The 16,669-nt window shown below is 38.5% G+C and overlaps 1 protein-coding gene across 2 annotated transcripts in view; it reads left to right on the top strand.

Moving 5' to 3' along the window:
* SKAP1 (src kinase associated phosphoprotein 1) overlaps nucleotides 1-16,669 on the top strand; it is a 317,213-nt gene that overhangs the window by 91,195 nt on the left and 209,349 nt on the right. For both annotated transcript variants that reach the window (XM_079799085.1, XM_079799086.1), the window contains one exon: nucleotides 2,263-2,288. In XM_079799085.1, coding sequence (XP_079655211.1) covers nucleotides 2,263-2,288 — 26 coding nt within the window. The remainder of the gene's footprint in view (nucleotides 1-2,262; nucleotides 2,289-16,669) is intronic.

Here is a 16,669-nt window from a genome sequence, read left to right as displayed (position 1 = left end):
CCTAAAACATCTTCCTAACTAACAAGAGAAATCGGAAGGCCAGGGGCACATTGTGTAGGTCGAGGAGGGGACTGAAAACATGTGTGTGAGTTGGAGTGGGGCTTACGGAGGGCAGAGGCCAAAAGAAGAGGCTGAAATCATCAAAAACATATTTTACTTAACAATTTGCCAAGAGTTAGTCTTTTCATTGCCGTTGCATGGCTAGGATTTTTTGTGGGTAATACATGAGAACGTTGGTTAGCAAAGTTCCTGCTGTTACCATTAACATTTTGGTGAGAGGAGTAAAGATGTGTGTGTGTGTGTGCGTGTGTGCACACACACACATACACACGCACACGCGCACACATGCACTTATGCACTTGCATATGCTCGCACCCTAATTTCTCTTTATATTGAATTAGAGGTTGGTTAATGATTGGAATCAGGGGCTTGGGTGGTGCCCCTAAAGAAGATGGAAAATAGTAGGGGAAGATGGCCAATTGCTCAGGCCTTTTATGATTAGCTTGATTAGCTGTATTTTACAGAAAGGAGTTTTATGGAAAACTCTTCACAGTGGCCAGCAGGTACAGTGTGGAGCTGCATTGTCTGCTGGGTGGAGATTGACCCATCATGCCAGTTCCTGTTTGCATGTCCCTACATCCACATGGGCGCCTTCCCAGATGTTACTTACAGCTTTACATTTTCTACCCCTTTCTTCTCTTATTCCCTCTTTTCTTTTCCACTGCAGCTGTCAAAGCTGTCTTTAACTTTCCCTGCCGTCTAACCCAAGCATCTTACATTTCCCTTCACCTGATTGCCAGTCCAGAACTGTTCTGGGAAAGGAAAGGAAAAGGAAAAGCCAGTCATGAGGTTTCTTCTCCATCTTCTCTTTGTCATCTGATAATTTCCCACGGATTCATTACTGGATTATGGCAACATCTGCCCCACTGATTTCCTTCCTCTCCATTTTCTGAATTTTTATCTTATTAATAAATAACCTAGATACTCACTGGGCTAATGTGTCTCCCTAAAGTGGTCACACATTATTTCAGTCATGTATGTACTGAAAGATACACAATTATCACCTATGCCCTTCTGTTAGTCTTTTTTGGGGGGGGGTGCAGGCGGGGCGGTGGGTAATGGATTCTTTTAAGAATTCAATAAAACTGTGACTCTCTAGCCAAGGGGGGAAATGCTCATATGCACCTACAACTTTTGGGAGGTCAAGATGAAGTTAAGAACTATTCACTCTACTTAGTGGTATGGGAGGGTCACTATGTCCACAGCAAGAAACAACATGTGGCGATTGTAAGCGAGATTGGACTATGTTGAGAAATGAGTGGGAGGTGAGGAAATAAGGAGATAAAACTATAGACAAACTTTTGAAAATGTCACTGTGATGTGAGGGAAAAGGGGACAGCCAAGATGGAGGGATATTAAGAGGGTGAGGGAAGGTTTGCTTTATTTTTATATTAACATAAATGCTGATGGGAAGTGCCAAGTTGAGAGGAAGAGGTTGATTATATACAAGAGAAAATCAATATAGAAATCATGTAAGCTTCCTGTGAAGGCAGGAGGAAATGGGATCCAAAATACAATAGACTTTTGTGGGTAGCCACCATATAGAACATTGTTTTGGAGGGAGGGGATGCTATTTAGATTCCAAATAAGTGACGTAACAATGATCCTACCACTGCTGTCTCATTCGTTTTAAGGCTTGTCAGTTTTGCCAGTCACTTCCCAAAATAAAAAAGGAGATGGCAGGCTTCAAGAGCCTCAAACTTGGCTCAGATACTAAAATGTTTGATGACCTTGTCAGTTGCTCATGCTTGACCTATACAATTAAGAATAATTTAGGCCCAGAAATATTTGAGAATGTGTTGGGGGAGGATGTGTTGGAGGTGCCACTGGCATTTGATTTCCAGGACCAGTGATGCTGGTTGTCCTATAATACACGACACAGGTGGTCACAAACAAAGAATTGTCCTGCTCCAAGTCTGTAAACTCCTATGAGAAACCCTGGTCCATGGCTAGCAAACCTCTTAGGACATTTCCAGCAATGTGGTCACAATTATCTAAGGAGTTACAGTGAGGTAAATGCCGCCTTCAAGCCTTTGAGAATCTTTCAAGGCCCTTTGGTTCTTGTCAAAGTGGGTAGTGGCTTTGGCTAGTTACTGACTATTTAGCAAGCTTTTTGGTCTGGGTGCTATAGCTACCATATGCCAGCCCAGATTGAGAAATACAGGTTTGACTCATCTGCATTCTTTTTCTTGTTTTTTTCAGGTACTATTGGGATTTTCAGCCCCAAGGTGAGTACTCTGACCAGTTATGGTTTTACCCTAAGAATATGGAGACGGTATTGTTTACTTCTGTCTCTTCTGAAAAAGCTTCTCCACAGAGTGGCATTAGCCATTTCTGAGAAAGTTAGTGGAGTGTTTAATGAACCTTCATCCTGCTGGGGCCCCCTGCCCTGCTTTTTAGCCACAAGAGTCTTTGACGCTTCATCTTTCTGAGTGGATTGGTGCTAGATTATTTTATAGAACTAAAACTATAATATGCTATTATTTCTTGAGCTTTGTTAGAGACCAACAGGATCCACTAGCATTCAAATGAAATGGTAGCCAAGTCCATCATAAAAACCTTGGGAGGGCTCCAACTCAGCAAATCCTTCATTTGCTCCAGAAATAAATTCCAGTATGTTACCTCCTCGATCACAGTGCTCTTCCACCCAGCCTGCCTGTCTGGCAGAAGAGAAATGTCAGAAATGGAGCAGTGTTGAAATTCCCACTAGAACAGTGTTATCACATTTTAATATGAGCCTCACTGCAGCCTCGGAGCTTCTAATTACTTTCAAGCCATTGTTTTCCTGCCTTTGCTTGATGAACCCAGCAGCTGGCATGATTCTAAAAAGTACAACAGACAGCTGTGTGCAAGATTAAAAAAAAAAAAAAGGACAGGATTGGAACACATTTTTAAAAGGTTCAGAATTAGAATATTTTTTCCTGAATTCAAACAGTTTGAGGGGATGTCTTTAAAGTATATGCTTTTCTTCTTTTCGGTACTCTGGTTGAGAATGTCAGAAACATCCTTGTGAATGTTAATTATATTATCTTATTAGAAGTAGAGATTTTTATTTTCTCAGATAATCACAGAAAATAATAGATCAAATTTACAACTACTTTATGAACTATTTTGCGCTATAACTTTTGACCAATTGTAAACTTTCCCCATACTTCTTATTCTTTTACTGTCACTGTCTCTCGTCTCAGTGAACAGTAATGCCTTAAAGAAATTTAAGTTGTGCATGATGATACTAGTTTTATTAAAATTTTAATTTTCCTAGCTCATACTTTGTTTTCATGTATTTCAAGTTTTTTTTAAAAGCCAACTTTAACAAATGAAAATATTATATATATTTTTTATCTTGAAATTCTTAACTTCATTTTTTCTTTTTTAAAATTTCTTTATTGATTAAGGTGTTACATATGTGTCCTTATTCCCCCATTACCCTCCCATCCCCCCTACTCATGCCCTCACCCCCCTGTTGTCTGTGTCCATTGGTTAGGCTTATATTTTTAAAGCTTCTTGATTCTTGTAACAAAGTTATACATGATGTATGGTTATATGATGTGTGGTTACTATATATCTCACTGTCCTAAAACATTTATGGCAAAAACATGGGTTGAGAATAGAAAATTATATGTAATCCTGTAGCAGTTTGCTTTGTAATATGTGAATATGCTATTCAGGGAACGGCCCTACAGTTCAGGGTTTAACAGATGTTAACCAAAATCCACAGGGGCCAGAACATGAATGTGAACTGGCAGAAATGAATGGAACTGCGAGGGTAGAATTAATTACCTAAAGGAGAAATAAAGTATTAGTGTCAGAGATGTGGTATAATAATATGTTGAGAAGAAAAAATAATTTTGGAACTTAACACAAGAGACTATCTGGAGCTAAAAAGACAAAGGGCACATTTTACCAGATGCTAATAATAGTGGCATTGCAATCATCTTCCAGCACAGGGCCACTTCTACACAGCCTTTCTCTCTTATTGAAAAGAGTTTAGAACAGAAAACTATTTACCTCTTTTTTTTCCACTAGTGTATTTATTTTTATTTTTTAAAATAAATCTTTATTGTTCAGATTATTACAATTGTTCCTCTTCCCCCCCCCCCCCCCCCATAGCTCCCCTCCACCCGGTTCCCATCCCACCCTCTGCCCTTACCCCCCCCTCCCCCACTGTCCATAGGTGTACGATTTTTGGCCAGTCTCTTCTCGCATCCCCCACACTTCTTTCCCCCCTGGAATTGTCAGTCCACTCCCTTTCTATGCCCCTGATTCTATAATATTCACCAGTTTATTCTGTTCATCACATTTTTTATTCACTTAATTTTTAGATTCACTTGTTGATAGATATGTATTTGTTCATAATTTTTATCTTTACCTTTTTCTTCTTCTTCCTCTTCTTAAAGAATACCTTTCAGCATTTCATATAATACTGGTTTGGCGGTGATGAACTCCTTTAGCTTTTTCTTATCTGTGAAGTTCTTTATCTGACCTTTAATTCTGAATGATAGCTTTGCCGGGTAGAGTAATCTTGGTTGTAGGTTCTTGCTATTCATCACTTTGAATATTTCTTGCCACTCCCTTCTGGTCTGCATAGTTTCTGTTGAGAAATCAGCTGACAATCGTATGGGTACTCCCTTGTAGGTAACTAATTGTTTTTCTCTTGCTGCTTTTAATATTCTCTCTTTGTCTTTTGCTCTTGGCATTTTAATTATGATGTGTCTTGATGTGGTCCTCTTTGGATTCCTTTTGTTTGGGGTTCTCTGCACTTCCTGGACTTGTAAGTCTATTTCTTTCACCAGGTGGGGGAAGTTTTCGGTCATTATTTCTTCAAATAGGTTTTCAGTATCTTGCTTTCTCTCTTCTTCTGGCACCCCCATAATTCGGATGTTGATACGCTTGAAGTTGTCCCAGAGGCTTCTTACTCTATCTTCAAATCTTTGGATTCTTTTTTATTTTATGGCTGGGTGTTTTTTGCTTCTTTGTATTTCAAATCTTTGACTTGATTCTTGCGATCCTCTAGTCTGCTGTTGGATCTCTGTATATTATTCTTTATTTCAGTCAGTGTATGCTTAATTTCTAGTTGGACCTTTTTCATATCATCAAGGGTCTCACTAAATTTATCGGCGGTTTCTAAAAGATTCTTGAAAAACCTTATAACCGTGGTTTTGAACTCTATATCCAGTCGTTTGCTTTCCTCCATTTCTGTCATTTGTGACCTGTTTCTTTGTCTCTGCATTTTGGCTGCTTCCCTGTGTTGATAGAGTGGCTTTGTGTGCTAGGTGTCCTATAGGGCCCAGTGGCTCAGCCTCCCCAGTTACCTGAGGTGGACACTCTTGGTACACCCCTTTGTGGGCTGTATGCACAGTCTTGTTGTAGTTAAGCCTTGATTGTTATTAGTATCACTGGGAGGAATTGACCTCCAGGCCAGTTGGCTGTGAGGATCAGCTGTGTCTATGATGGGAGAACTTCTGTGCTGGAGACACCCTTATGGGGCAAGACTTACTTCAGTGGGGCTTTGGTGCTCACTGAGTCTGCCCCTTGAGTATGTCCCTTATGGATCTGAGGAGTTGTAATCTGGATGGTCCCACTCTGACCACTGGGAGATCCAAGGAGGTGCAAATTTAGCCTCTGTCTGAGGCCACCCAGCAGGAGCTATGGAGAGATCTGCAGATTCCTCTTCTTTGTTTGGGGTTTGGAGGTGCCCAGATGAGATCCAGCTGTGAAGCAATGCAAGCTGCTGTGGGGTCTTGGGCCTTCTTTTGGTGGCTCTGGGGCTCTCTGACCCAGCTGCAGTTTGTTAGGTAATTTTAGGTTGCAAAGGGCCAGGCCATTCATATGCAAAGCCTCTGCACACAGCTTGGGTGGGGCGGGGTCTCAAGGTGGAGCAAACAGCAATGGCTGATCCTCAGCCCTGCCCTAAGAGGCCCCGGGTCTCAGTATCCCTCGGTAATCACTGCAAGCACTTTGGAGAAAAAGCCGCCCTCGAGTTCTGCCCGAAGCCAGACAGTCCAGTTTCTCCCCATATGAGTCTGGGTCCCCAGAGTCTCACCTGGAACTGGAGTTCAGAGCAGTCGGGAGCTTGTGTCTCCCTCCCGATTGAAAAAGACAACAGTGTCCTCAGTTGCCAGTCCTTTCCATGCGCGCGCCTCCGTATCTCTGCACTTTACTTCCGCACCTCCTCTGAGTCTCATTGTGCTTTTCTCTTTCCTTCTAGTTGTGGAATTTCCACTCAGACAGCCTTCCTGTGGTTCTAGATGATGTCTGTTTTGTCTTTTAGTTGTAGTTTTTAAAAAATATATATATTTTATTGATTTTTTTATAGAAAGGAAGGGAGAGGGATAGAGAGTTAGAAACATCAGTGAGAGAGAAACATCAATCAGCTGCCTCCTGCATGCTCCCTACTGGGGATGTGCCCGCAACCAAGGTACATGCCCTTGACCGGAATCAAACTTGGAACCTTTCAGTGCAAAGGCCGACGCTCTATCCACTGAGCCAAACCGGTTAGGGCTAGTTGCAGTTTTGAAGTGGTTGTGCAAGGCAGCAATTTCAGGTGTTTACCTATGCCGCCATCTTGGTTTCTCCCAAAACTATTTACCTCTTGACAGTGGTTGAATATATGTAGCAAAGTCTTTGCTCATTTGGAAGTACTAGTAAATGTAAAGAAAGATCAAGTAGCAAAATCCATTGTCGTGTGTTTTGCCCTCAGCCTTGCTCTTCCCCCTAAGACATACTTTTGGAGCAGGGGAGGGAGAATATCTTTTTACCTTGAAGCCTTTTGATCAAGTCTTAGTTCACTGTGTGCTTCAGAAACTGGTAGAGTGGGTGGGTATAGGTCTGTATGAGGTTGTATAGGTCAATTTAGGATTATACAAAGAAAAGGAATATGTAAAAAATAGGCCAGCTAGCGGAAGACTTTCTAAAGCCCTGGAAGACTAGGTAGTATTGAGAAGGGAGTAAGAAAGGACGGAAATGATAGCCCCAAACTTTTCTAGCATTTCTATCTATGGCAGGATCTTCTGTGTAGGAATGTGATGGGGTGAATTTTATTAACTCTGCACACAAAATACACCTGTGTGTTCTTCAGGGTATTTGGACTAAACCAGAGTCTGGTGCCTGGAAGGAAAATGGTCCTTAATTAGAAAAGATCCCTTATTTATAAAGCCCTTTAGTAGCACATATTTAAACATATGTTTATGGTGATGATTTGGTACAATGTGCTGAAAGAGTAACCTTTAAAGAAAGATGCTTGCCCAGACATGGAGAAAGATTGCAAGCAAAGTTTTTCTTATCAAACCCAGGTTTTCTATTCAATCCCAGGTTTAATGTGCTGGAGGAGTAACCATTGAATAGTATTAGGGAGAGTCTTATCCCTGTTTTGGAAAAGAAACATGCTTGGCAGAAAGAGAATGAAGGTTGAGGCTTGACAGACCTGGGTTCAAAGCCCAACTGTACTATTTAGCTAAAGGTCATTTGACCTTAGCAAGTTGCTAAATTTCTCTGATCCTCAGCTTTCTTATCTATAAAACAGGGATTGGACCAGACACTGTGCTAAGTTCTTTACATGCATTATCTTATTTAACCCTCAGAACATCCCCACGAAATAGGTGCTATTAATATACCCATCTACAGATTTGGAAAACTGAAGCACAGAGAGGTTAAGAGACTTGTTCAAGATCGTTTCTCTCAAGGATTCCAAGTTGGTCAGTCTGATTCTATATTCATTTAAATATATAGAAAGCGTGTATTGAGATATAATTCATATACCTTAAAATTCACCCTTTTAACCTATACATCAGTGGTTTTTACTTTTTTACTTTTTTAATGTATTTTTATTGATTTCTGAGAGGAAGGGAGAAGGAGAGAGAGATAGAAACATCAATGATGAGAGAGAATCATTGATCGGCTGCCTCCTGCACGCCCCCTACTGGGGATCGAGCCCGCAACCTGGGCCTGTGCCCTTGACTGGAATCGAACCTGGGACCCTTCAGTCTGCAGGCTGACACTCTATCCACTGAGCCAAACCGACTAGGGCAACATCAGTGGTTTTTAATATAGTCACTGAGTTTATGTAACCATTACCACTATTAATTTTAGAACATTTTTATCACCCTAATAAGAAACCTGTACTGATTAGTAGTTCTAGAACCCCTACTCTCCATGGCGATATCTTATTGCCTCATTGCAGGGTTGTTATGAGGACTAATTGTAATATGTGTAAGCCCTAAGCTCGGTACCTACACATACTAAACAGTAAGAAAATTTAGTTTGAATGTTTGATAGTATTAATGGTAATTCTTTCCCCCTCATATTTCCATCCAAATTTTGTTATTGGTCCACTGTCAACTTCCTGAATTATGTTCATTAACCCTTTGCACTCACTTGCTTTTTTCTTGATTCCTTTATTCTAATGCTAACCGTGTTGAGTCACACTCGACATCCGAGTGCAAAAGGTTAAAAAAGAATGAAACAGAGGAAATAAAATATAATCCAAATAGTTATTACTTTAATGTAGAAGGGACATGAATGAAAGAGCTCTTTTAATGAGCTCAAATGTGATTGGAGAACATGGGAAAACTTTATTTTTATTTTAAAACATATTTTTATTGATTTTTAGAGAGAGGAAGGGGGCAGAGAGAGAGAAAAACACATCGATGTGAGAGCAGAACATCGATCGGCTGCCTCCTGCATGCCCCACACTAGGGATCGAGCCTGCGAACCAAGCAAGTGCCCTGACCAAGAATCGAACCAGCAACCTCTCAAGTGCATGGGATGACGCCCAACCAACTGAGCCACACTGGCCAGGGCACCTTACTTTTATTTTTAATCAGACATAGATTCCCTTTATATTTCAAGTCGTGCTTACTTTAAGAACTTTTCATCCACTTTATTTTTCACTTAAAGTTGCAAAGAAAACTCATTGGAATCTTTGCCATGGAACTTTTACCACTTCACTAATCAGACATCTAAAAAAAGGATTGATCAGATGTCAAAACAATAATATTAGTTTTTCCCTTTACATATGACAACAATATCATTTTATCGCTTGAGAAAACTGACTTACTTCATTTAGTTTAGTTTCCCCTTTTGTTAAATAAGTTAATTATTGCCAGTTGTAATTTAGACTTCATTGCAATAAAACCATCTTCACATGTATTAGAAAAATGGCCACCATGGACCCAGAGTCTAAACAAAATGACACAATATTTAAATAAAAATTTTAAGAACACTGAAAATGTTGTTAATGTGTATAACAAAATCCAATTTTGTTGGTCCAGCGGTCACTCATATTACATTTGTGATAGTGGTAAATATGGGGCAGGGAAATTTCTCGCCAACTTGAAGATTCTGCATGGATAGCATAGCAGGTTTCTGAGAAAGTTATTCAGTATATTTAAATATGAAAAATTTCCATTCTGTGACCATTAAAAACCTATATTGAAATGGCAAGCCTATATCTCTTGTCAAAGCAAATTTATCCCTAACAATATAGCTTGCCAAAAGCAAATAGTGCACAGTGGAATAAGGTAAATATTATTATAAAGCCACATTAACTATAGATTAAAAGAGATGTGTCACTATAAAAAGTGATATCTATCAGATAATTCAAAATTTTAACACTGACTGGATATTTTATATTATTAAAGAGGAGGTGGAGGAAGGGTTAAGGGCAATAAATGGTGATGGAAGGAGACTTGATTTGGGGTGGGGAACACACAATACAGGGGTACAGATGATGTGTTGTGGAATTGTGCAACTGAAACCTGTATAATTTTGTAAAGCAGCGTCACCCCAATAAATTCAATAAAAAGAAAAAAAATTTTTTTAAAGAAACCACTGTTAATTTTTTAGGTGTGACAATGCTTTATGCGTATGTTTTTAAAAAGAGTCCTTATCTTAAAAGAGGTTTGCTGTGATATTTAAAGATAAAGTGGTACTTGGCTAACATATTATTCAAAATAACTCAGGAGGGGAGAGAAATTTTGAGGTGGAGTTGTAGATAAAACAAGTTGGATCATAAATTGACTCTTGTTGAAGCTGGAGGATGTGTACCTGGGGGCTTATTATACAGTTTTGTCTACTTTTGTACACGTTTAAAATTATCCATAATGCAGAGATAAAAGCAAAAAGAAATCCAGGTTGAGATTAATAAAAAAATGTGCCATTATTCTTTTATTTCTATTGGGAGACCTCATACATTAATGCATAAGATACTTTATGTATCATGAACACAAAATACAGAAAGTAGTTAGCTGTTTTTTTTTAAAAAAAAATGTTGTTTCAAGTTTAATGTTTTGTGATGAAAGAGCATGAGCTTTGAAGTCAGACCTGAATTTGAATCCTGACTCCTATACTTAACAAGCTGTATGAGCAAGTGACATATCTCCTCATTTACAAAATCTTGCTAATGATATCTACTTCACAGTTACTATGTATGAGTTGTAATGAGGTGTTTTTAAAATTAATTTAAATTCTTTATTGTTTAAAGTATTACATAAGTCTCCTTTTCCCCCCCCCCATTGACCCCATCCCCCAACACATGCCCCCACCCCCACCCCCGTCTGTGTCCATTGGTTGTGCTCATATGCATACATACAAGCCCTTTGGTTGATCTCTTACCCTCTCACCCCCTGCCTTCCCTCATAGGTTGGACAGCCTATTTAATGCTTCTAGGACTCTGGTTCTATTTTTGTTCATCAGCTTATGTTGTTCACTATATTCCACAAATGAGTGAGATCATGTGATATTTATCTTTCTCTGACTGGCTTATTTCGCTTAGCATAATGCTTTCCAGATCCATCCATGCTGTTGCAAATGGTAAGAATTCCTTCTTTTTTTACAGCAGCATAGTATTCCATTGTGTAGCCATACCCCAATTTTCTAATCCACTCATCTGCTGATGGGCACTTAAGCTGTTTCCAAATCTTAGCTACTGTAAATTGGGCTGCTCTGAACATAGGGATACATATATCCTTTCTGATTGGTGTTTCCGTTTTCTTGGGGTGTATTCCTAGAATTGGGATTACTGGGTCAAATGGAAGTTTCATTTTTAATTTTTTGAGGAAACACCATACTGTTTTCCACAGTGGCTGCACCTGTCTGCATTCCCACCAGCAGTGCTGCAAGAGGGTTCCTTTTTCTCTGCATCTCCGCCAGCACTTGTCATTTGTTGATTTGTTGAGGATAGCCATTCTGACAGGTGTGACATGGTATCTCATTGTTGTTTTGATTTGCATCTCACGAATGATTAGTGACTTTGAGCATATTTTCATATGTCTCATGGCCTTCTGTGTGTCCTCTTTCGAAAAGTGTCTAGGTCCTTTGCCCATTTTTTGACTGGATTGTTTATCTTCCTTTTGTTAAGTTGTATGAGTTCCCTATAAATTTTGGAGATTAAACCCTTATCGGAGATAACATTGGCAAATATGTTCTCCCATGCAGTGGGCTTTCTTGTTTTTTTGTTGTTGATGGTCTCTTTTGCTGTGCAGAAGCTTTTTATTTTGCTATAGTCCCATTTGTTTATTTTCTCTTAGTTTCCATTGACCTAGGAGCCATATCAGTAAAGATATTGCTATGACAAATGTCTGCTACTTTGCTGCCTATGGCTTCTTCTAAGATTTTTATGGTTTCCCATCTTACGTTTAAGTCTTTTATCCATTTTGAATTTATTTTTGTGTAAGTTCGTGGTCTAATTTCATTTTTTTTTGCATGTATCTGTCCAATTTTCCCAACACCATTTATTGAATTGAGAGACAAGAATCACATAATCATATCAATTGATACAGAAAAGGCATTTGACAAAATCCAACACCCTTTCCTGATAAAAACTCTCAGCAAAGTGGGAATAGAGAGATCATGCCTCAACATAATAAAAGCCTTATATGACAAACCTACAGCCAACATTATACTCAATGGGCAAAAACTAAAACCATTTCCCCTAAAAACAGGAACAAGACAGGGATACCCACTTACACCACTCCTGTTCGACATAGTACTGGAAGTGCTAGCCATAGCAATCAGACAAGAAGAAGAAATAAGAGGCATCCAAATTGGAAAACAAGAAATACAATTCTCATTATTCACAGATGACATGATATTGTAAAACCCTAAGGACTCCATAAAAAAAACAACCTACTAGAATTAGTAAATGAATTCGACAATGTAGCAGGATACAAAATTAGCACCCAGAAAGCTATGGCTTTTTTATATACCAATAATTAACTCACAAAAAGAGAAACTAAAAAAAAAAAAAAAAAATCCCATTTACCATTGCACAAAAAAATTAAGATACCTAGGAATAAATTTAACCAAGGAGGTAAAGGACCTGTACTCAGAAAATTACAGGATGCTGAAAAAAAAAAAAGATAGAGGAAGACATAAACAAATGGAAGAATATATCGTGTTCATGAATTGGTAGAATTAACATCATTATGTCCATAATACCCAAAGCAATCTATAGATTCAGTGCAATACACATTAAAAAACCAATGGCATACTTCAAAGACCTAGAACAAATTCTCCAAAATTTCATCTGGAATAAAAACAAAAAACAAAACACAAAACAAATAGCTGCAGCAATCTTGAGAAAGAAGAACAAAGTTGGAGGGATCACAATACCAGATACCTTGATAAGCTACTGTTCTCAAAACTGCCTGGTACTGGCACAAGAACAGACATATAGACCAATGGAACAGAACAGAGAACCCAGAAATTGACCCAAGCCATTATGCTCAATTAATATTTGACAGAGGAGGCAAGAGCATACAATGGCGTCAAGACAGTCTCTTCAATAAATGGTGTAATGAGTTTTAATGAGATGAACGCACAAGGAGGGCTTGCCACGTGGTTAGCACTTACTAAAGTGCTAGCACATAGTATTATTTTGTTTTTCTTAGAATTTAAAAAAATATATTTTTATTGATTTCAGAGAAGAAGCGAGAGGGAGAGAGAGATAGAAACATCAATGATGAGAGAGAATCATTGATAGGCTGCCTACTGCATGCCCCACATTGGGGATCGAGCCCACAACCCGGGCATGTACTCTGACCGGGAATCGAACCGTGATCTCCTGGTTCATAGGTTGACGCTCAATCACTGAACCACACTGGCTGGGCTAGCAAGTATCATTTTTATGTTTCAAGGTAGAGCTGGGCAAGTAAATCCATGTATGGAACTTAGACAATATATATTTCACAGATCCTATATAATAAAAGGCTAATAAGCAAATTGTCCCCTCGACCAGGAGTTCAACCGGGAGTTTGACCAGGGGGTGGGGCCGGCTGGCCAACCGCTGGCAGCCCCTTCCCCCGGCTGGCCCCGCCTCTGACCGCCCCCCCCCCTACCCTGATTGGGGGTGGGGCCGGCTGGCCAACCGCTGGCAGCCCCTTCCCCCAGCCGGCCCAGCCTGATCGGCCCCAATTGGGTTGGGTCGGCAGGATCCCACTCGTGCACGAATTCGTGCACCAGGCCTCTAGTCTTTTCATAAAATGTATTCATTTCAGCTGAACCTTGAGGCAGCACCGCGTAAGTCACCATGTACGTATTTGTGAGGTTTGCATTTACAGGATGTATATGCAGAATTTTTATTGGTAGGCCCTTCAGAGTTTAGATTTATGAGCTTGTTGCTCTGTAATGTCTGAGACATGTTGAATTGAAGCATGGATGTCACTTAACTTCTCATCTCTTACTATCACATACTTGGAGCATGTAGTTATGACAACTACAAGAAGCAAACCATTAAAGCAGCAAAAAAACACCATCTTTGCACTAAAAAGGAGAGAGAAGGGTTTCCCTTTGAAGTTGAAGAGAAGTGTTTTTGAATTAATGGAGTGTACAGTGATTTTACTAAGTTTATTTATGAAAATACTCTTTGCATTTATGCCAAAAGGTTTTAGCACAGTTGTAAGTAGGATTTATACAAAGAAACACAGCTCAAATTTATGACGTGTTTGCAAATGTAAGAAAAAGTCCGAATTTACAATATTTGTAATTTATTGTTAAGTATCTTTCTATCACTATTCCTGGAATGCTAATATTTTATAAACACAAGTGTTGGTTATGAACCTAGCATATCCTAACCTATGCTACTTTTTAAAAAGAAATCTTCCAGAATGCTTTCTGTGTCTTTTGGGGGATTTAACAGGGGGAAATGTACACAGGACAAATACTCCTGCCTTTGGCTTTAGCCCAACCTTTTAGCATCAACAATCTTGACAGCTGCTTTTGTGACTTGACTTCCTTTAGGCCTTTCCCCCTTTCTTTATTTGCTCCATTTTATACAAATTAATCTGTAGAAAGTGAATGTACACACAAATTGTTTTTGAAGTTAATTATTGACTTTAATACCTTTTCAAATATTTTACTTCCTATCCATCTACTGGTTGGTGTTTTTTTTTTTAATTGTTGACAGTATTACAGATGTTCCCTATTTTCTCACCCTTTGCCCCCTTCACGCAACATGTTTTTAAATTAATATACTTTTGCAACTACTGTCAAAGACAGATTTTAAAATCAAAAGACTCACTTTTTTATTCTTTTTAACATTAAAATTTTCTACAATTTTTATGTCCTTTGTAAATGTCCTAACTTGAAGTAGATTATATTGAGAAATAAGAATAAGAACTGCCCTTCATGGGGGTGAAAGAAGAAGTTATTGGAATCAGATGCTTCTGTCTTCTGTATTCCCTACACAACATATTATGCATAAGGATGTTTATTATACATTGTTTGGAATAGCAAAGACTCCTAAATGTGCAGCAGTAGAGGACTAGTTAAATAAATTACGTTACAACCATTAATGGAACGCTGCATAGTGTTTAGAAGAACATAAAACACATATATTTGTAACATGGAAAGCTGTCTCCAAGGCATATTGCTAAGTGAAAAGAGCAATTTGGACAAACATTGTATAGTGTATGTGTGCGTGCATGCTTGCTTTTATTTGTGTGAATGGAATAATTTTGGAATATATTAACAGTGGTAACCTCTGTTGATAGGTTACCAGTATGAATGCAAGAGAGGATCTTTATTATTTATATCCTTTGGTACTACTTGAATTTTTACCATATGCACATATTTTGTGCTAAAATGAGATAAATCTATATGTGCTGATATAGAGCAACCTTAAAGATAAATGATTTGGAGAAAAAGCCGGCGACAGAACAGGACAACTGCTACCATTTGTTGGTTGTTTTTTGTTTTTTTAAAAAAAGACATACCACACAGACCATTAGATAGAAAGTTCATAGAACACCCAAGAAATGTCACAATGGTTGCCTCTGGAGAGAAGAACCAAGAGCAGGAAGGGAATACAAGCTTTCATTATATGTCTTCTTGTAACATTTGACAGTTTTGCTCTGGGCATGCTTAACTAATGAAGAAGCTTACACAAAAAATCTTGATCTGACACAGGAGTGAGCTCTTTGTCAGTAGAATCATGATTTGATCATTTTATATTCATTCAAACATCTTTCCTCCTTTACTTATTTATTAATTTTTACATATGAATTTTTGGGCAAGACCCTGATGATGGTATAAACTAGCAGCAATCTCTGTTGCTTAGTCTTTGAGAATCAGCAGTATATAGGTATGTTGTCTTGACATATCACTTAAAAGTGAATTTTAAAATAAAATAGTATCATATAATGCTCATGGTAGCTGATTTAAAAAATATCTTTTTTTTACCCTCAGTATTTTTTGTCCTTATGTGGTATCTAAATGTTCATAGAAAATCTGATTCATGTCTTGATGTAGATGGCAAACAAAAATCAAGTAATTGATAAATGAATGTCTGCTTTAAATGTCTTCGATAAGTTTTGGGAAATTTTGTAGGGAAAAAAAAATAAAAAATTATTTCTCTTAGATAATATTATCCCTAGAGCAACCCAGAAAATCAGGTAAGGAGTACAGTTTCTGAACATAAAATTTTGGCGTAAGAATTTATCTATCTCAGGAATTCTGCCTCTAATGAATTTTCCTGTTCTGGACACAAAATGTTGAGAAAAATGTATGGCTAGTTTAAATTTTTTATTTGATTTTCTGCTTACATTGTTTTTTTCATGTAGGTTAAGCCCTTGAAAGCCAGTGAATTTGTTTGATATTTGGAGGCTAAATAATGTGATGGTTGAGCCCAATTCTTATAATGCATTGATTTTTCACTATGCTGCCCATCACCACACACTTCTCTCAGAAACTTGTTTACTAGTTATTGGGTACCAGGATGGCCGAAGGATCACTAAAACAGGAAAGGAATGACTTAGTTATGGAGAAGGGGACTTATATATGATGTGTAAAATAAAGCTTCCAGCTACTGCTGACTCTTGTGAGGCAAATAGTAGAAACTTTGAACCTATCTGTCCTTGTCAGCTGATGTGTATTTAACACACACTTTCCAGCCTGAAAAGTTCTTGATCACAATTCATCTCTAAAAGATACTTTCCCAAATTGAATAGACACTGTCTGTGATCACCATGAATTCATGTTGGTATCTTGTTGGAGCTGGCAACCCAAAGTGACAAATCCTATCTGATATAATAAAAGGCTAATATGCAAATCGACTGAACGGCCAAACGACCGGTCGCTATGACACTCACTGACCACCAGGGGGAAGATGCTCAAT

The sequence above is a fragment of the Cnephaeus nilssonii genome, assembly GCF_951640355.1.
Source record: "Cnephaeus nilssonii genome assembly, chromosome: 19".
In the NCBI taxonomy this organism is placed as follows: Eukaryota; Metazoa; Chordata; class Mammalia; order Chiroptera; family Vespertilionidae; genus Cnephaeus; species Cnephaeus nilssonii.
Note: the sequence above shows the minus strand (reverse complement) of the source record. Positions and strands in the feature narration are given on the sequence as shown.